The 21,050-nt window shown below is 57.2% G+C and overlaps 2 protein-coding genes across 4 annotated transcripts in view; one reads left to right on the forward strand and one right to left on the reverse strand.

Annotated features, from left to right (window-relative positions):
* The window catches only part of ZNF628 (zinc finger protein 628), a 66,170-nt gene that overhangs the window by 9,301 nt on the left and 35,819 nt on the right, over window positions 1-21,050 (forward strand). The window lies entirely within an intron of this gene.
* SHISA7 (shisa family member 7) lies at window positions 1,760-20,908 on the reverse strand. Of its 2 annotated transcripts, XM_084962160.1 has the most exons (6): window positions 20,796-20,908; window positions 12,887-13,617; window positions 10,987-11,141; window positions 8,929-8,994; window positions 8,376-8,525; window positions 1,760-6,722 (listed from the first exon to the last, which is right to left on the reverse strand). In XM_084962160.1, the coding sequence occupies exons 2-6, from the start codon at window positions 13,564-13,566 to the stop codon at window positions 6,079-6,081; spliced, it is 1,695 nt and encodes a 564-aa protein (XP_084818286.1). In that variant the 5' UTR covers window positions 13,567-13,617; window positions 20,796-20,908; the 3' UTR covers window positions 1,760-6,078. The 2 variants fall into 2 exon arrangements, with proteins under 2 accessions (XP_084818286.1, XP_020950695.1); XM_021095036.2 differs by lacking the exon at window positions 8,929-8,994.

Here is a 21,050-nt window from a genome sequence, read left to right on the forward strand (position 1 = left end):
TGGACTGCACCGAAGGGTGGGAGGCTTTTCCAGCCACACTCCTTCCTCCAGCAAGCAGTTCCCTGCAAGGAGGGTTAGTTTTTGTGTGTCCACTCAGTCAGGCTGCCGTGCTCAGTGTTTGGTTCAGACACAGCCTGGGTGTTCCTGTGAAGGCATTTTGTAGATGTGAATAATACCAACAGTTGGCTGAGGGGAGAGGAGAGTATCCTAGATCACGTGGTGGGCCACGTCCAATCAGTTAAAGACCGTAAGAGCAAAAACAGGTTTCCTGAAAAGGACGCATCCTGCCTCAGTGTAGAAGGCCTGCCCAAGTTTCCGGCCTGCCCAAGTTTCCAGCCTGCCATACAGACTTTGGATTTGCCAACCCCCGCAGTCACATGACCCAGTTCCTCAACTGGAATCTGCACCCATGCACACACACTCGTGTGCCCATTGGTGCCCTTTCTCTGGAAAACCCTGACTGATACGGGATAGAATCTTATATCTGGGAAGCAAACACTCAAATGCACTAGAGAGAAAGGGGTTTTCTGAGTGATAAGGTCGATGCTGAAATGCTCTACCCACCCAACCCAGAGGGATGAGCAAACTAACGCTTTGCTGCGAGGCACGCCTGCAGTTTGTAAACAAACACTTAGGTGCTCTTAGAGGAAGGCTGTCCTAAGTTCATAAAACCAAGCCTTAGAGCCAATTTCTGAGATCAAATGGGGGATTCTAGTCACTGTGCAAATATTTTAATGCACTGGGTGGGAGGAGAGACATGGGAAGAACACTTCCCAGTTATCATAAGAACTGACACTTAAACTGTATCCCAAGAGTTCCTGTCGTGGCGCAGTGGTTAACGAATCCAACTGGGAACCATGAGGTTGCGGGTTCGGTCCCTGGCCTTGCTCCGTGGGTGAAGGATCTGGCGTTGCCATGAGCTGTGGTGTAGGTCGCAGACGTGGCTTGGATCTGGCATTGCTGTGGCTCTGGTGTAGGCGGGCAGCTACAGCTCCAAATGGACCCCTAGCCTGGGAACCTCCATATGTCACAGGTGCGGCCCCAGAAAAGACACACACACATACACACACACACACAATCTGTATCCCATCACACTCCCTGTTATATGTGGAATCGTGCCCTTCTTCTCAACTATCTTGAAGCCCTCACCTCTAGGACCTGTGACCATGACCTCGTCTGGAAATAGGGCCTTTGCAGATGACGTCGTTGTGGGTGGACCCTGAGCTGTGGTGACTGCTGTCCTTGTAAAACGAGGACATTCTGCCCAGGAGACACGTACAGAGGAGAGATGATGTGTCGAGGAATGCCGGCATTGCCAAAGCTACCAGCAGCCAGGAGAGGTGCAGTCAGCCTCTCCCACACAGCCGCCGAAGGAACCAGCCCAGCCTCCAGCCCTGGGCGAGAATACATTTCTGTGTGAGCTGCCCAGTGTGTGGTACCTTGTTAACCGTAGTCCCAGGAAACATGCCGCTCCCCCGGCCCCGTAATATCCAGCCCCTGAATTCAAATACAATAGACTCTGCAAACAAATTCTTACATGCTCAGAGGGAAGAGGGCTTCTTAGGAAAACAAACAAGGACCAAAAGATGTATCCCCCATGCCTGGCTGCTTGCCCGATGACATCCAGAGCACCTGACCACCTGTAAAGACACAGGTGCTTGCCTGCCCCCACTCCAGGCCACAAAAGAGTTCCCCAGTGACCTGGAAGTGTAAATGTGGAAACCCATCATTTCCCAACAGTAAAATTTGAGACTGAGGATGAGGAAAACATCTGTTTATTCCAAAAAAAAAAAAAACCAAAAAAAACCCCAAATTGCAGCTCGGCTGGCTGTCCTCACCAAGGGACTGGGGCAAGAGTCCAGTGTTGGGACAAATAGGTGGGGAGAGTAAGGGAGGAGGCAGAGCCGTGGAAGGTCTTTTGTTCCAGAATTGTTTATATTCTCTGGACGGCCCTCCACTGCCCCTGTGCCAGAATCGGTGTGTGTGTGTGTGTGTGTGTGTGTGTGTGTGTGTGTGTGTGTGTGTGTGTGTGTGTGTGTTTGTGTCCCCCGTGCCAGAATCGGTGTGTGTGTGTGTGTGTGTGTGTGTGTGCAAGACTGTATGCACTTACAAGGCTGTGGGTGGGCCGGGAGGTAGGGGAGGAGACTCAGATGGTGAGGTTTCAACTCCAGAAGCATCAAGGGGATCTGGCAGGACGTGCTTATTTCCTCACCCTCCCTTGAGACTTCTACCCACTATGGCTTGTTTGAGAAAGAGGTCAGGCCCCAGGGTCAGGCAGCCGGTGCCAAGTGATGGGGGGAAGGGGATGAGATACCTGGAATCTGGGCTGGGAAAGAGAAAGTTGAGGAGGGGCACACAAAAGCTGAAAGGCCAATCCCCCCAATTCTGGGGGGTAGAGAAAGCTGAGTGCTCCTTGGGGGTGGTGAACAGAGGGGAAGGGATCTGGGATTGGGTAGGTGCCCAAGCCGGCTCCTTTTGGGGGAAGTCACAGTCTGCTGTAGGGGTGCTGGGCATGGAAAGGCCCTTGAAAGGATTGGGGGAGCCCACAGGGGCAGCTGTAAGCATGGACTTGAAGAACTGGCAAACTGGCACTGGGGCTCTGGTAGATTGTGGGTAACCCCCTAGTTTCCTCAGTGTGGTGGAGGCAAGGTCCTGTTGTCTGCCTCAGGCTCCTGATGAGAAGGGGTGCACTGAGGTGCCAGTATCTGGGAGGAGACAGGAAAGGGAGGGGGACGGCCCAGAGGAGGGAAAAGAAGCCCCCTCCACCTTACCCTGGGGGCTGGGGGAGGGGGCATGTAGCCCTTTAAGAGTGGGGGAATGGCCGCCCCTCCAACATGGCTATGTACAAAGAGAATTGGGGGCAAATTGTGCATTGGATTCCCGAAACCCTAGAGGCTCCCCAGTGTGTGAGGGGAAATGAAGGGGAGCGTGCGGCTTCTCTGCCACCTTGGGATGACACAGAGCACCACTCTGCCCTCACAGCTGCGCTGGCGGTGGCTGTGGCTCTCCAGATGTGTCTGCCCCAGGACCAGGCCAGCAGAGGACACACTGAAGGCCCTAGGGAGGTCAGCAGCTGTTGGCCCAGCCCACAAGGGGTCTCTGGGGAGCGTTTGGCCCAAGCCAGTGGAGTGCTATTCTGGGGGGGGATCCAGGTAACAGGGATTGGGCAAGGGGCAGTGACATTGCCCTAGGGCTGGACAGCCCCTCTGGTGATTTTAAGAGGTCTCCGGGTTGACCCTGTCCCCGATCAGATGCTTCGGTGAAGGGCAGTGAGTTATCAGGAGGGGCCAGGGTGCCCTCACCAGGGGATGATAGGGGGCTGGCCAAGGCCAGGTTGGTGGTGGGGTTGATGCCGGCACCAGCCTAAGTCCAGGAGCAAGGCAGTGACATTATCAAGAAGGGCCACAGTAGGATGACGTCTTCAGAGGGACCCCACCCCACTCCATTCTTGAGGGACTGGGAAAATGATGTATATTGTGCTGCTTCCCTTTAAGGGAACAACCGTAGATGACCTCAAAAGACAACTGAAGTACAGCTCTCTTGGTCCTTTGCTCCCAAGACGATGGATCCTGGAGGATGAAGATACGTGAAATGTGTTTAAGTGGATCCTAGTAAGTGAGGACATCACTGGGTCCTGGATGACGATGCCATAGTTAGGTTGGACCCCGACAGATGATGACACCAATTTAAAGTGGATCCCGGTAGATGATGACACCATGGTTGACATGGATCCTGGGAGGCGCTGATGCTATTGAGTGTCTGGGTCCTGGGAGATGATATCATTGTTGGGGTAGAACCCAGTAGATGATGACACCATGGTTGACATGGACCCTGGGGGATGATGACCCTTTTAGGTGTCATGGGTCCTGGGAGATGATGATGTCATGGTTGGGGCGGATCCCAGAAGATGACAACACTATGGTTGACACGGACCCTGGGAGGTGCTGATGCTATTGAGTGTCTGGGTCCTGGGACACCACTGACTGTCATGGATGCTGGGAGGTCATGATACCATGGCTGAATTGAATCCTGGGAGGTGATGACACTATGGCTGTGGTGGATCCTGGAGCATGACATCATGGTTGAAGTGGATCCTGGGAGATGATGACACCACAATTTTGGGGGACCATGGGAAACGGTGGCACCACCAGTGCTGGTGGCTCCTAGGAGAAGATGTTACGATCGGTGATAATGGATTCTAGAAAGTAATGACATCATTGGTCATGTGGATTCTGGGAGATGATGACACCATTAGCTATGGTGAACCCTGGGAAATGATGATACAGTGGTTTTGGTGTGGATCCTGGGAACTGACACGATGGTTGTGGAGAATCATGAAAGATGGTAACACCACTGACTATAGCAAACCTTGGGAGAAGGTGACACTATAGTTATGGTAAATCCTGGAAGAGAATGACACCCTACTTGTGGTGGATCCTGGGAGATGAAGACACCACAGGTCATAGGGAATCCTGGGAAGTGATGTCATCATCAGGCATGGTTAACGTTTGACGCCAGGTACTATGCCATCATGAATGGTGGAAGTCTTGTGGTGCTGATGATGTCATCAGCCTGATCAATAGCAGGCATACCCCTCCCTCCCCCCACCCCCCAACAGGAGGCCAGGACTTTGTTTACAGAGGCATTGATGTCTGTGGTTATGGCAGAGAGAAGTGGTGCCAGCCTTTTGGTCACCTCTGAATTCCAGGACTCTGGAGCCTGGTGAGCCTTAGGAGGAGAAGCCAGTCTGGGAGTGCTGCCCTCTAGGAGTCTAACAGGAGGTGGCATCACTGCACAGGGGTGGGACCCATGGCCAGACCTCCCTTTAGGGGAGTGTCTGGTGGAGATCCTGTAGGGCATGTCCCTGGGGTCAGGGGAAGGCAGAAACTGGTGATGCCACCACAAGTGATGGCCTTCTGGAGCAGGTGGTGTCTCTGGTGATGACGTCATGGCCTTGGGGCAGAGCCTCAGATGGGGTGGAGGCTTGCTGCCAATAACCCACGGACAGTCCTCGCTGGCAGAGACCTCTGCGGATGGCAGGGGGCGGCCTCTGCAGTGAGGACATCCCTCAATTGACATCTCAGGACAGGGCACTTTCTCTGGTGAGTGCCAGGGTGGCCACGGGCTCTGGGCATGCCCTGCCTTTCTGTGACATGGCAGCAGCAGTGGATGTGTCTCAGGCGTCACCTCGGAGCAGGCAGAGTCTGGTGGCGACATTGAAGAAGGGGCCTCATCCTGGAGATATTCCCAAAGCGGGCTGTCATCTCTGGTGGTGAAGACACCGAGGAGGCACAGTCCCTCTGATGACATCATCGGGCAAGGCACCCTCTCTGGTGATGGCATCACGGGAAGGAAGCAGAGTCCCTGTGATGGTGTCATAGAGAGGAGGCCTTATGTCTCAGGACACAGTTGGTGAGGTGCTTTCCCTTGTCACGTGTCCCAGGAAGATGGCTTTGTCTGTAGTGGTGACATCATAGACAGAGGCATCTTCTCTGGAAGAAAATATTCTCCTGGTGATGATGATGCCAACAGAGGCCTTTTGATGCCAGAGATGACACCATAAAGGTGCAGTTTGTCTGTGCAGTGACATCACGGGGAGGAAGCTTTGTCTCTCGGGATGAGGTCATAGGACAAGGCATTGTTCCTCTTAGGATGTCACAGGAGGAAGTCTTGGGATGAGGTCATGGGACACAGACATGGCCCCGGTGACGAACTAAGGGCAGGCCTAGTCCTCTGTGACGACCTTGCGGGGAGGAGGTTTTGTCTACATGATAAACCCAGACATTTCGCTCGGGATAACCTCGCGTACAGGCCTCTTCCTCTGTGAGGACGTCATGGGAAGGAGGCCTGGCCTCAAAGGGACACAGGAGGAGGAATCTTGTCTGCCATGACATCGTGGAAGGAGGCTTTGTCTTTGATGTCGATTTCATCCACAGCAGTGTCCTTAGAGGCAGCCCTTGTCCCCACCCCACCGCCACTGATGTGGGTCTCTGGCCCCTGGAGTGTGTCGGGGGATGCAGGCTGGGATGGGGGCCGGGGAGGCTGCGGCCGGCAAGTCCCCAGCCCAGCCTCAGACACTCAGACAGTCACCTCATTCTTGCTGGCAGTGCGCAGGTGTTGGGGCAGGTGATGGCCGGGGATGAACTGTAGCTGCTCCAACGTGCCTTGGCGCTGGAAGGGGGGCCTGCGGGCCAGTGTGCCCCCACCTCCGCCGGCGTCTGACATCCAGGCGGGCTGCGGTGAGCCGTGCAGGCCGTGGTGGTGGTGTGCGTGCAGGCCAGGCGGCGGAGGCAGCCCGTGCAGCGGTGTAGGGGGGCCCCCGGGCCCCAGCAGCAGGTTGGAGTGCGAGGCAGCCAGGCTGGCGCGGGCGGTGGGCTCGGGGGGCAGCGCTGGGCTGCGCGGGGGCGACAGAAGGTGCTCGCGGCTCTGGCGCAGGGCCTCAGGGGAAGACAGGAGCAGGTGCTCCTGGGAAACAAGGCGCGCACGCGGCAGTGTGAACTCGTAGCGCGCCCGGCCACCGTCGCCCAGCAGGTGTTCCTGGGACATGACACGCCGCGGGTTGGGTGCAGGCGCCAGGCCCAGCTCCTCAGGACCACCCCAGCCATCCATGCGATAGCCGCCCCCTGTGCCAGGTCGCCGAAGAGCGTGCAGGGGCAGCGTCCCGCGGGGCACCTCTGCCACGTGCCTGGGCTTCAGGTAGGCCTCGTCCAGATCCTTCTCAGCTGGGGGAGAAGGGAAGAAAGCATGGAGATGGGTCCTTGGCCAGCCCAGAACCTGTCCCCTCCCCTGGGTCATCCCACCCCTGCACCGAACTCCCACCCCCAGAGGGACGTTAGACATCACTTGAACTTCCTGGTCATTAGCCTGGGCAGGGGCACGATTTTAACCAGTCAGAACAGTCAACCTAGCTAGCTACCCCAAATGCAGATTCCCGGGCCCAGCTTGCAGTGCTAGGGTGGCAGATAAGGGGGGATTTCTTTTTTTTTTTTTTTTTTTTTTTTTTGCCTGGGAGCATCCCTTCCTTTGGGAGTAAAACCCAGATCTTGGGAGCACCTGTCATGGCTCAGCGGAAAACAAATCCAACTAGCATCCATGAGGACTCAGGTTCAATCCCTGGCCTTGCTCAGTGGGTTAAGGATCCGGCATTGCTGTGAGCTGTGCTGTAGGCCGGCAGCTGCAGCTCTGATTCAACCCTTAGCCTGGCTGGGAACCTCCGAGTGCCACAGATGCAGCCCTAAAAAACAAAACAAAACAAAACAAAAAACAGCTCTTTCTGTTGAGGAACCACTTGTCTTTCCCTTTCATCCTGTAGCAAGGGTTTTTCAGACTTGGAGATTAGAAGAGGTTATGAAGTCAGTTTTGGGGGCTGTAAATCTGTTTTGTGGGTTGTGGCCAGCATTTTGAAAAATGAAATAGAATAGAAAAATTTTCAGAAAGTGTCTCATTGTAAGAGAATAAGGGTGAGTGTCATTCATAAAATTTTAATTTCAGTTGTGTGTTATTGAAATCTGGGATTTGTTTTGAAATAATCCACCGAAAGATGGGGTGGAGGAAGCGAGATTAACAGAATGCTGCCCGTTCTTGAAGTTGGGTGATGTAAACATGGGGGTTCCTCTCACAGCCCCCTACTCTTGAGCGTGTTTGAAATGCCCATAACAGCAAGTCTGAAAACGTTGCTGTAATTCTAAAACGTGCATGTGTATGTATTTCACGGGCCATAACATAAAAATCATTTCTAAATGTGGATCTCAGTTTGAAATGTTTGAAGGGGACGCCACTGCTAGGGATGGGACCACTGACCCAGAAAGAGCCAACCAGAGTCCCAGCGATTGGTTCCAGGACAAGCATGTGACCTATTTTAGGTCAGTGGGATCCAGGCCTGGGACTTTTTGCTGGAACAATTGGGAGAGACGCTTCTCCTGGTGGAATGGCAGCCTGAAAATTCTCAGAGCAGCATCTCCCATCACAAAGGGAGATTATGTCTAAAACTGAAGCCATCCCACTGTCCAGCAGAGCTGAGAGACGGTTTTTGAGCACCTGGTTTCAGCCACACCTGAAGCTTGTGGCCCATAGACCTTCCATGATCAAAGCTGCATAAATATCTTTGTTTGGTTATATTTCTATTAATTGCAAATACAAGTCCTGATGACTACAATAGATATTAAGTGAAGGACTATGGATTTGCATTTTTTAAAAAAAGCACCGCAAGTACTTCTGATGCAAAATTACCTCAGATAATTCTGGAACAAACTTGGGAGAAAAACCTAAGGGCGGGTGGAAAAGCTTTGGAAGGCGACTGAATCACTGTCCCCGGTCCTGGACGCAGGCCCGGGCCCCTCCCCCTCGCCCACGCAGCTCCCCTTCCCGAAACTCACCCAGTCTCTTGAGCGAGGAGTAGCGGTTGAGTTCAGATTTCACAGCGGCCTCGTAGGACGGGGGCAGATGGGACAGGTTGTGGAAGGACCGAGAGCAGGACAACGTGGAGTAGTGCAGAGAGGGGCTGGGCGGCGGGATGGCTCGCCAGTCTGGGGCAGAGGGGCATGGCCGGGGTCAGTCCAGGCCCTCCTCCCTCAGACCTAGTGGTCCTGGCCCCCAGCCCCCTTAGGGCGTCAGGCATCTGGGATTCCAGTGCCCCTTACCTCCGCAGTCCAATCCAAGCTTCCTCAGCTCACTACCCCCAACCCCTCAGGCTCTTGGCTGGCAGAGGAGGAGGGGCAACAGGCCCTCGTTCAGCACCCGCTGTGTGCCCAGTCCCAGGCTTGGAGGGGTGCGCTCCATGCATCTTACCGCCGACCCCCCGAGAGAGAGATGACCATTTCTGGCATAAAACTGAGACCTCACAGGGTCTCACCCCCCTGCTCTATCCTGACCAGCTGGCTCCAGCTCAGTGCAAGGGTGGAAGGGAAGGAGCCCTGCCCTGGTCCATACCCAGCGTGGCAGCATGGTGTTTGGGGCTGTTGACGTTGAGGTGCAGGTAGTTGTGGTGCAGATTATCTGTGGGGACCGAGAGAGGAGGTGGCATCACTGCCCTTGTCTGCCCCCAGCTGGTTCTGCTGTCCTGGCCTCGTGGAAGGATCCCCACTCCTGTCCCCAGCTGTGGTCCCTTCTGCCTCCTACTCTTTGCCCTGACTTGCTTCTCCTCCCTGGATCATCATGACCAGAGAGCCAGCCCATCTCCCAGATCAGCCCCACCGTGGTGCCCCTGACATGTGCCCCTGCCCCTGCCCCGGCTCCTCTGTCTTGCCACCACCCACGGATGTAGTCTAAGCCAGGCGTAGCGTTGGAGGCCCCGCTGAGGTCTGCCGCCTTATCCCCCATCCCTCCCCTCAAGCCCTACTTCCCTCTAATGCCCGAATGAGTCCAGCTTCCCTCTGCCACAGGGCCTTTGCAGGTGCTTTATGATATTTTCTCTGCCTCAAATTCCTTCCTTCCTCCTCTCATCCCTGTCCTTTCATATGGGCTCCAGAGAAACAGTTCTTCCATCCACTTCTGACTTTGTTTCTCTCCTGCTCAAAACTCCTCAGTGGCTCCCCATGGCCCTCAGGACAAAGCCAGAGCTGCTCAGCTCGGCCTGGCACTTGAGACCCTTCTTGGGGTTTCTGCCCACCCTCTCCTCAGCCTCAGCTCTGGCCGCCTCACAGCGCTGCTTCAGCCACTCAGATCTCCTGCCCAAAAAACTCCCCTCGCCTTCCCAGCCACGGCTCCAACACCACTTTCCTAGGGAGCTTCCTCCCCTCACACCCATTGAGACCCTTTCAGCCCTCTTCCAGCTGCCTGTGCTTCCCCCACTGATACACTCGCCATAAACTAAAGAACAGCAATAATGTGGTAGTTCCCGCTGTGGCATAACAGGTTAAGTATCTGGCGCTGTCTCTGGGCAGCACGAGTTCAATCCCCGGCCTGGCACAGTGGGTTAAGGATCTGGCTGCTGGCAGGTGCCGCTCGATTTCAGCCCCTAACTTGGGAGCTTACACATGTTGCAGCCAAAATAAAACAAAACCAAGAATAACAATAGTGAGTTCCCATCGTGGCTGAGCGGGAACGAACCTGTCTAGGATCCACGAGGATGTAGGTTTGATCCCCGGCCTTGCTCAGGTGGTTAAGGATCTGGTGTTGCTGTGGCTGTGGTGTAGGCCGGCAGCTGTACCTCGGATTCGACCCCTAGCCTGGGAACTTCCATATGCCGCAGGCGCGGTCCTAAAAAGACAAAGTAGTAATAACAACAACAACAACAATAATGTGAAGTGAGTACTGTTATGATTTCCTTTTATGAATGAGGAAACTGAGGCCCTGAGAAATGAAGTCACTTACCTCAGGTCACCGTGGTAGAGCTAGGATTTGAACATAGGCATCTGGCTCCTGACAGGTTTTAAGTCAATTGCTAAGTGTGTCCTTGTGTGTCATTGGCTGTTGGGTCTGACACGAGTTTGCCAAGTGCAGGGGCCGAGAATATCTAACTCAGAATCACCGTGGCGGAGTTCCTGTCGTGGCGCAGTGGTTAACGAATCCGACTAGGAACCACGAGGTTGCGGGTTCGGTCCCTGCCCTTGCTCAGTGGGTTAATGATCCGGCGTTGCCATGAGCTGTGGTGTAGGTCACAGACGCGGCTCGGATCCCGCGTTGCTGTGGCTCTGGCGTAGGCCGGTGGCTACAGCTCCGCTTCGACCCCTAGCCTGGGAACCTCCATGTGCCGCGGGAGCGGCCCAAAGAAATAGAAAAAAGACAAAAAAAAAAAAAAAAAAAAAAAGAATACCGTGGCACCCATGGCGCCAACTCAGAGGGTCCACAGGAGGGCGGGGAGGTCTGGCTCGCTGCCGAGTCCAGCGCGTTGCCGGGAACAGGTTTTGGCCGCAGTGGTTCAGGGAAGCAGAGGCTGGGGCGGGGCTTGGGCAGTGGGAGGTGGAGCCACCTGCGGGGGGCGGGACTACAGGGACGAGGGGCGAGGGCCGAGGGCAGAGGCAGAGGCAGCCTCCGCTTCCCACTCACCGAGGTTGGAGGGCTTCACGGTGTTGTAGAGGTTCTTGGGTGTCCTCGGGGGCATGCTGTCTGGAACCCCGACCCCCGGGGTTAGGGAGCTGCTTCGCGCCCGGTCTGGCCGGGCCCCAGGCCCCGCCTGATGCCTCAGAATGTCCACCAGAGCCCTAGAAGTGGCAGAGGGAGGGTCAGTGGCCTGGGGACTGAGGTTGGAGGTGGAGAAAGGGAGGTCGAAGGCCTCTTTCCTCTCCCTGTTGGCACCATCGGGGGTGTCTGTTAGCTCAGCTCGCTTCTCGCCTCCCGGCCACGCATTTTGCTAATGTCCATCTGAGCACCGCCGGCCCTACCTACCGCCCTAGGACCACACTTCCACTTGAAGCGCCCTTCCCCAATTCGCTTGGGACCTGCGCCTGCTGTGGTCCCTCCCACGTCGTCATCCCTGTGGCCCTATCTCACCCTGAACCTGGGTCCTCTCCTATTCCTGTTGCTCCCTTTTCCATAGCAAAAAGGGGACCCCAAATCTTAGAATCACCCTTGACTCTTTCTTCTCCGTGGCCTTTAGTAATCCTGTGGATTCGACCTCCAAAATATATCCCAACTCAGACCTCTTCTTACCACTGTTGCTGCCACCAGCACCATCTCTCACCATCAGTGCTACAGGCTCCTAACGGGTCTCCCTATTTCTGCCCTTGTCCCTTGAGGTCTAGTTCGAGAGACACAGCCCAGGAATCAGATGATGACACGAGGAGCTCAGGACTCCAGTGGCTCCCCCATCACACTTAGAATAAACCCGGCCTTTGTCTGCTTCTCTCCACCTCCTCCTCATTCACTGCACTGCAGCCACATGGGCCTCTTGGCTGTTCCACAAACACCCCACCCCAGGGCCTTTGCACTTAGGATTTCCTCTGCCTGGAATGATCTTCCCACAGATACATGCTCGGTTCTCTTTTCCTTCACGTCTTTGCGCAGAGGGGCCTTTCCTGACCACTTCGTGTAAAACAACACCTTCCAGCTCACTCACAACTCATTATGCTGGGTTTTTTTGTTTGTTTTTGTTTTTGTTTTGTCTTTTTGCCTTTTCTAGGGCTGCACCCGCAGCATATGGAGGTTCCCAGGCTAAGGGTCGAATCGGAGCTGTAGCCGCCAGTCTACACTACAGCCACAGCCACGCGGGATCCGACTCCTGTCTTCGACCTACACCACAGCTCCCGGCAACGCCGGATCCTTAACCCACTGAGCGAGGCCAGGGATCAAACCAGCAACCTCGTGGTTCCTAGTTGGATTCGTTAACCACTGCGCCACCAAGGGAACTGCTCATTATGCTGTTTTATTTTATTCACAGTGGTTATCAATATCTAAAAGTATATTGCCTATGTGTTTGCTTGCTTACCGTCTTCATAATGACAGTAGCCAACCTATACTGTGGGCTCGCTATGAGCCTGGACTGGCCATGAATCAACCCAGTTAATCTTCATTGCAGAATTTTGGGGAGGGGAACAATTATTAGCCCCATTGTACAGACAGGAAACAGGCACAGAGAGGTGGGTCAACTTTCCCAGGGTCACACAGCCCGCAGGCAGCAGACCTGGAATTAAAACCAGGTTTACTCATCCCTGCAGGGATTTTGTTTTGTTCACTGTATCCCTAGCTCCTGGCCCATAGGAAGTGCTCAAGAAATCTTTGTTGAATGAATGCTTGCCTGAGCCTACCTCCTCACTCCATAGCCTGCCACTGCAGTCACAGGTATTCTGACGCCCCGCTCATCTCCCTAAGTCGTTCTCTTCTGCGCCCCTGGTGGCTGCCTCCTCGGTCTCGGGCCGCGCCCCCATCCACCGCCCCCCCCCAAGGCTCCGCCTCGCGTTGCCCGCATCCCGCCCCCAGGGTTCCCACCCTCGGGCCCGAGCACACACACCTGGGCACGTTGATCTCCCGGTGCGCCCTGGGCGCCCGGGACGCCTTGCTGAATGCCACTTTGGCGCCGACGCCCACCGCCAGGGCGAAGCTGATGACCCCACACACCACGTAGGCAGTGCTGCCCCCGGGGCCCTCGCCCCCACGCCCTCCTGCGCCCCCCGCCCGGCCCCCTTCCAGCCACCCGGCCTGGCCGGGCCCGGGCCCCCCGCCCGCACCCCCGGCGCCCCCGGCGCCCCCGGCCAGCGGCGGCGGCGTGGTGGCCCAGCGTGGCGTGTCGTAGTTGGAGCAGGAGGCCTGCGCCAGGCGCATGTGGCGGTGCTCGCAGCAGAAACGGTAGTGGCAAGTGCCGCAGCAGAAGCGGTAGGAGCCAGTGCTGCAGTTGAAGGTGGCGTCGTACTGGCCCATGACATCGTAGTAGCCGTGGCAGAGCTCGGCGGGAGGGGGTGCGCGTGCTGCCGCGCCCGCCCCGTTCGGGGTGCTGGTCCTGGTGCCGTTGGTGCCGGGGCTTGCTGCACCCCCGCCACCGGTCAGCGCCCCAGTCAGGCGCCGCAGGTGCGCCAGCAGGGCGGGCAGCGGGCCCGGGGGCTCCGGGCTTGTGGCGTTGGACGGGCGCGCCCCAGCCTGGCCGGTAGTCGAGGCCAGTAGCAGGAGGGTCCCGAGGAGCAGGAGGGCCGACATGGGGCACGCAGGAGGTCGAACGGGGCCGCCAGGCTGGGAGGAGACCTGAGACTGGAACAGTGGGTGGGAGAAAGATGGGCCAGAGGTGGAGACATGTGGAGATGGGTGGCCAGAGAGGATGAGAACGGCAGGCCAAAGGAAGGCAGAAGGACGGAGACACACACCAGGAGACGGGAGGATGGAGAGGACGCGTGACCCGAGGTTGGCGGTCCGAGGGGCAGTGGGTGTGATGGCGGAGCCCGAAAGAGTGTCCAGACATCGCGGAAAGAGCCCAGAAACGACGATGGGCAGACGGAGGGATAGGAGCGAGTGAGGAGGGAGGGAGGAAAGTTGGAAAGTCCACAGCGACAGCAGGGGTGGGAAGAAACAAGAGCGGTGGACGAAAACCGGAGTAAAGATGTGATGGAGGGTGAAGAAACCGTGGAGGCCGGTGAGGGAGAGAGGAACGTGAGAGGCGAGAGGCAGGCGAGCAAGGGCAGGGTGGGGAGGACGGGCCGTGGGCAGGGGGAGGACGGGCCGTGGGCAGAGGGGAGGACGAGCGGTGGGCAGGGTGGGGAGGACGGGCCGTGGGCAGGGTGGGGAGGACGAGCCGTGGGCAGGGTGGGGAGGACGAGCCGTGGGCAGAGGGGAGGACGAGCGGTGGGCAGGGTGGGGAGGACGAGCGGTGGGCAGAGGGGAGGACAAGCCGTGGGCAGAGGGGAGGACGAGCAGTGGGCAGAGGGGAGGATGAGCCGTGGGCAGAGGGGAGGATGAGCCGTGGGCAGGGTGGGGAGGACGAGCCGTGGGCAGGGTGGGGAGGACGAGCCGTGGGCAGGGTGGGGAGGACGAGCCGTGGGCAGGGGGAGGATGAGCCGTGGGCAGAGGGGAGGACGGGCCGTGGGGAGGACGGGCCGTGGGCAGAGTGGGGAGGAGGTTTGTATGGGTTGGGGGATTGAAAGAGGCAATGAAGGGAGGCACATGCGGGGTTGTGGAGACGGAGGAGTTTGGGAGACGGGGAAGGAGAGGGAAAGAAGAGTGGGTGGGGAGGAGAGAGAGAGGTTGGAGTTGAGAACCTGAGTTTATAGACCAGAAGGTGGGAAGAGGGAGTGCAGGGTTTCTCAACCGGGGTACCTCTGACATTTGGGGACAGAATGTACTTTGTTGTGGGGCCCAACCTGTGCATTGCAGGATGTTTAGCAGCATCTGCTGGATGCCAGGAGCATTCACCTTCCCCCACATCATGAGAACATAAGATGCCTCCAGGCATTGCCAAAATCCCCCTGGGGGGCATGGTTGCCCCCGCTGAGAACTGCCGGCTTAGACACCTATGGTCCTCGGTCTCCCCCACTCAGTGCTATTTTCCCTTTGTTTAAGTCTGATAATGAAGGGATCTCAAGCCTCAGTCTCTCTCTGTCTCCGTCTGTCTTTCTTTCTCTCTCTCACACACACACACACACACTCTTAAACTTTCAGGTCTGAAGTGTCTCTTTGTACAGCTGGAAAGTCAGGGTAGCAGTGGTTCCTCTCCCAGCTCCACCATTTGTCAGGTGCCTGACACTGGCCAGGCAATTACCTAAGTCCCCACGTGCCTCAGGTCCCCCGTCTGTTAAATGGGAGTAAGGAAGACGTGGCTGTCACTGGGTGGTTGGAAGGACGAACCAATTCCATACGTGTAGCGAGTTTAGGGCAGAACAGCGCCTGGCCTAGAAGAGGTGCTGTCCTTATATGAAAGGAGAACGGCAGGATGAGAGAGGCCAGATGGGGCAGATCTGCCCAGCTGTTTCTATGGCAACAGCCTGGCAGAAGGGGCTCCTTCAGCAGTGTTTACTGCGTCTGGATGAACCACGGAGTTCTGCCTCTGTCATTATAGGGTTCGCATTCTGGTGAGGGGAGAAAGCCGATACACAGACACACATCAGTGGGATGCATGTTGAAAACTATTATGAAGCAACACTAAGAAATCATGAAGGAAGCCATGAGGAAATGAAAGTGGTGCAATGGGGTAGGAGAGGGAGTGGGCGGGTGGGAAGAGGTTAATATTATTTGGTATTATTTTTATCCTTTGTTCCTTCCCATTGAGTGCCTGTGGATCTAGCGACCATAACATGATCAAAAATGGCCGGGGGTTGGGATGGGGAGGGGGTTATAGGGCCTGAGGATCCCAAGCCCCAAGCAGCCTCCACCGCCTCCCACATGGGTCTCAACTTTCCTTTGCAGCTCCGCTCTGGCCTCTCCCCCGAACTCCCCACTAGACTGCCTGCTGGGCGCCTCCACTTGTGTTTAACAGGCGGGGCGGGCGTCTTAGAGGTGTCCCGGCACACGGCACACTTGGGAGAGCAGTCTGGTGGGTCCTTAAAAGTTAAACACAGAGTTGTTACCACATGACCCAGCAGTTCCACTCCTAGGAATCTGCCCCACGGAACTGAAAAGACATTCACATGAGAACACGAACGTTCTTAGCAGCACGATTTATAACAGCCCCCGAGCAGAGACCACCCGAGTGTCCCTCAGCTGATGAGTGGGTAAACAAAAAGTGGGTGCCTCATGCAGTGGACTAGTATTCAGCTGTGAAAAGGGATGAAGCACTGATGTGTTCTCCACAACGAAGCCCCTAAAACGTTACGGAAAACCAGAGACAAAAGGTCACGTGTCATCCGGTTGTGTTTACACTAAATGTGCACAAGAGTCAGACCCATGCAGACCAAACCAGTGAGGGGTTGTCTGGAGTGGGGAGGATGACAGATGGAGAAGTTAACGGGGACAGGGCTTCCTTTTGGGGAGAAGAAAATGTTCTGGAAGCAGGTAGTGGGGGTAAGTTTCACATGATGGATGTATGACACGCCACCGAGCTGTTCGGTTAAAATGATATGTTTTATGCTATGTGTCTTTTAGCCAGTCAAGGAACAAAAACTACCTACAGAGGTCGGATGATCTCGCCACTCCCCTGGTCAGACTGCCCGCAGGCTTCCTGTCAAGCCAGAATGAAATTCCGGTTCTTCTCCCGGCCTCTATGCTCTGCTGGGCCCCTTGCCCAAGGTGCTCCCATCTTCCTGCCCTGCCTTTGCTGCTCCCTGGCCTGGGATGCCCTCCTGCACATCCTGGTCTTGGTCTGCCCCTCCTTCCTTCAGCTGCCCCTCACACGGCCTCTCAGCGAGCCTTCCAGGCCCTCGCTTGTCGGCACCCAGACACCGTCCACTTTTTCTCAGCTCCCGTCTCTCCTGGTCATGTTGCGTGTGTACCGCTTATTGCCTGTCTTTCCCACTGGACTTGAAACTCCACAGAGGCAGACATTTTTGTCTGTCTTGTTCACTGCGGCATCCACAGCACCTGGCATGAGTGCCTGACACATAGTAGGTGCTCAATAAATATTTACTTCGTGGACGGATGTTGAAAGAAATGTGAGAGGTGGGTTTTCTCCTCACCCTCCCCCCGCCCACACACGCACACTTGTACGCATTTCAGATGAGGATACTGAGGTTCCAAGAGGTCCCATCATTTGCCCGAGCCCCACAGTGCCCAAGTGATGCAGCTGGGCTTTGAACTCGGGCCTCAGGGAAACCCCACCCAGAATGTGGATGCCTTATCCCATGCAGAGAAACATGGGTGGACACGTACACAGACACACCCCTTCCAAGTGCACCTGCACACCGTGATGTGGATTTCCTCCTTCGCTGAGGGCTACCACGTACGGTTGGGCAGGTTGTACACTGAGCAGTGGGGTCTGGCTGAGAGGCTGGAATCCAGCCAGGCTATCCTTCCTAAGGTGTGCTGGTGGGGCTGCATCCATCTGTGGGCAGGGGCACCCTTTTCAAATACACACAAGGGTGCCATCTGCCTGCTAAATCATAGATGCTGGGGGGCTGCCTTGGAGCACGGGGTGCCTTTATCTCATCTGCCCCACAGGGGCTGCCAGTTTGTCTGCTCACTCCCCACGCTGGGCCAAGCCTCTGGCTGGGTTCCATGGACACACTTTCTCCCTCAGCTAATAGAGTCCCACTGTCTCTTCCAACTGTACACACGTGCACATGCCCAGGGAGACACAACTCCTGGCCACTGACAACTCCAGTGAGGGGCAGGGGAGCTGTGGCGTGTGTCCCCTCAGACCCAGCAACATGCCCAGACAGACAGACAGACAGACACACACACACACACACACACACACACACACGGCCCCTCTACCATTGGGGGTGCTATAGCTTCTGGCCCCTCCTCCCACCTCCTGATGCAGGGCAGCACCTCCAGGTGGGGAGGAGACACACCTCAGACACAGCAGCTGGTCCAGACACAAGGCTACTCGGGATCAGGTCCTCCTCTCCCTGTGCACAGACACACAGCAGAGCTTGTATACACACAGTGACGCAGAGTATAGGACACTCACACAGTGTCCCAGACACAACATGCTAGGACACTCAGTGTCATCCTGGTGGCACACCTGAGCCTCCTCCCAACACACACACAACTCCACAAGGACACACAGCCATGCATTTCTGCATTCCCACCCACAGCGCACAAGACCCATACACAACCTCAGACACCGATACGCTGGGACTGCACACACAGCTCCGGAACACGGCCAGGGACCTGCCCCGGTCAGCTGCAGGTGGACATGCAGTGGCAGATATCACAGCCCACAGTCACGCAGCCTCATAGGCACACGCACCAGTGTGTGCCCAGGGGTGGAGAGTCTGGAAACAGATTTGTGACCCTTTAGCAGACACACCCAGACAGCCTTGCCCACCCCACCCTCATCCCGCTGTCACACACAGGAAGGCATGCTCCTCCTTCAGCTGGAGAGGGATGCTCCCAGCCCCAAGTTCCTGCCCCCTGCACCACACCCACACTGCAGCTCAGGGCCAGAGGTCTGGCTTTGCCACCACCCCAGCCCAGGACCTGACCGTATCATATGCAGGGACAGAGATTAGGGGAGTCAGTGTGAGGAGGGGTCCCAGAGCAGACCCCACCCGGTCCCTGTGTTCCTGGAGAACCTCCTTCTCCACCTGCTCCCCTGCACAGCACTGTGCCCCACACTCCACCCCCAGCCCCAGCCCCTCCCAACCCTGTCAGTTGGGCTGTGGGGGCAAGGGTTGCCTTCTGAGATGCCTGGCAACAGAGTCTGAGAGAGGGTGGGACCTGGGAGGACAGGGAGAGAAAGCCTTGGGCAGAGGGTAGAGGCCCAAAGAGAGGGGAACAGGGACCCAGAGAGAGGGACAGGGACCCAGAGAGAGGGACAGGGACCCGGGGGGGGGGGGACAGGGACCCAGAGAGAGGGGGACAGACACCCAGAGAGGGGAACAGGGACCGGGGCGGGCAGGGACCCAGAGAGAGGGTCAGGGACCCAGAGAGTGGGACAGGGACCCAGAGAGGGGGACAGACATCCGGGGGGGGGGATAAAGACCCAGAGATAGGGGGACAGAGACCCAGAGAGGGGGACAGGGACCCAGAGAGGGGGACAGACATCCAGGGGGGGGGATAGAGACCCAGAGAGGGGGGTCAGGGACCCATAGAGAGGGGGAAAGACATCCAGAGAGAGGGGGACAGACACTCAGAGAGAGGGGATAGAGATGGAGAGAAGGGCGTATAGATACCCAAGGAAAAGAGGACAGAGACCTCGGAGGGCAGAGACCCAGAGGGCAAGATATGATGGGGGATACAAATACTCAGAGGAGAGGCAAGACCCAGAGAACTGGGGTTCACAGTTGGAAAGACAGAGAGAGGGAAAGAGAACCAGAGAGGGAGAGCAGAGGGCTGCGGAGGGAAGGAGACCCAGAAAAAGTCAGAAGCCCAGATCTTAGCAGCTGGGGGCTGGAGAGGGGTCCGCAGTTGGTGGCGGGGTGGGGGCTGAGGGCCTCCTGGAAATAGCAGGGTGAGGATGGGTTTGGGGTAAGGGTGTGGGAAGCGGGCAGTTGAAGGCGCGATATAGGTTCTAGAGGGGGCGGACAGGAGGGACCGGGAAGGCGGAGGAAGAAGGGGAGGGGTTCGGGTGGGGGGCGGGCATCCCAGTTCCGGGACGCAGAGGCAGAATCGGGGGACCCGGCGCCGCCCCCGGCTCGCCATTCGGGAGGCGGGGATCGAGGGAGGGATGCGGAGCCTCCCCGCACTCCCCACGGCCTGCGCAGGTCCCTGGGCCTTCCTGTCTTCTTGGGTCTCTGTCTCTGGGAGTCTCTGTGTCTCCCTTTCTTCCCTGCTCCCGGGACCTCGCCTCCCACTTCCCCTCCCTTGGTTAGCCGGCAGGTCTCTCATCCCTAATGGTGTCTGTCTCTTTACGTGTCTCAGCGCATCTTTGCGTCTGAGTCTCTGTCCCACGTCTCCGTCTCTTGCTGTCCCCTTTCCTGAATCCGTTTTCTGTGTGCCGGCATTCCCTCCTTCCCTCTGCCCCATCTCTCTACATCCTGTGTCTTCCCCTGGCCTCCTCATCCCTCTCTCTCTCTCTACCTCTTTGACTGCATGTCTCTGTGTGTCAGGTTTGCTGTCTACAGATCCCTGTCCCCTGAGTGTCTCCGTGTCTCCCCCCCGACCCCGGACACCCAATCTCCCTCCCGGGTCCCCCACTCTCACTCAGCTCGGTTGGAGGGGCGGGGTGGGGGGGCGCTGCGGCGAGAGCTGTGTGTTCTCAGCGCAAAATAGACTCCTGTTGCCATGGCGACGCGAGCGCGAAGCTTCAAGCTGGGGGATGAGAAGGGGGGACACCTGGATCCGGAAGACGGGGGCCGGGGGCGCCGGCACCCTGTCCCAAGCGTTCCTGCCAGAGGGGGGAGGCTGGGACTTCTAGGTCCCTACCGAGAGAGAAGGGGGTACTGGGCCCTCTGGCGCCGGGGTCCGGGGTCTGGTGACGGGGCTTTCTGGGAGGGGTCTGGGATCCACGGTTGGTGGGGCTCTGGTTACCCAAAGGAGTCGGTCTGGATGAGAGCTCTGACGCCTGGGTCCCTGGAGGACTTAAGAAATTGCCTCCTTGGGCCCCCAAGGTTGAGAGGGAGACTGAGCATCTTTAGAGGCTGAGGGCCCTTGACTGGGGGGAGGGTACCTAGAGTCCCGACTCCCAGATTTCCAAGGGGGCTACAGAATTCTGGGAGCCCTCATGTGGATCCCCTGGCTCCTGCGTCTTAGGGGACCAGGGACCACTCAGATGAAGCTGTCCGTCCTTCCCATCCATTCATCTATTCATCCGCAAGACTGTCTCTTCCTTCCTCCCCGTCCCCAAGTCCCTCGTGCCGCAGTTTCCCCCTCCGCACCAGGGTGCGGTCACTGCTCACCTCACTTTCCGGATGCGGGACCCTGGGGGAGTCGGGGGTGGTGGCGGCGTGGGGGCCGGCCGGGGGAGGCAGAGCAAGCGCGTGTCTGCGAGCCAACCGGGCTGGGCGTGTGCGCGCGCGCGCCGACGGGGGGCGGCCGGTAGGCAGAGTGTTGGGCGACCCGGGGCGGCAGTTCTTTTCTGTGCAGATGCGCGCCCGCTTCAGTGCAGATGTGACAGGGGGCAGCCCTCGCCTTTGCCTCGCACCGGCTGGTAG

This window comes from Sus scrofa, chromosome 6 (assembly GCF_054392235.1).
Source record: "Sus scrofa isolate SSC_HxYL_T2T_F1_AM1 chromosome 6, Sscrofa_HxYL_maternal_Yorkshire_Landrace_v2.0, whole genome shotgun sequence".
NCBI classification, from domain to species: Eukaryota; Metazoa; Chordata; class Mammalia; order Artiodactyla; family Suidae; genus Sus; species Sus scrofa.

Coding starts and splice junctions, on each gene's coding strand:
- SHISA7 (XM_084962160.1), bottom strand. CDS start 13,566: ATGTCGGCCCTCCTGCTCCTCGGGACCCTCCTGCTACTGGCCTCGACT. Junction 11,142..12,886: donor CGGGAGATCAACGTGCCCAG/GTGTGTGTGCTC, acceptor TGCCACTTCTAG/GGCTCTGGTGGACATTCTGA. Junction 8,995..10,986: donor CGTGAAGCCCTCCAACCTCG/GTGAGTGGGAAG, acceptor CGGTCCCCACAG/ATAATCTGCACCACAACTAC.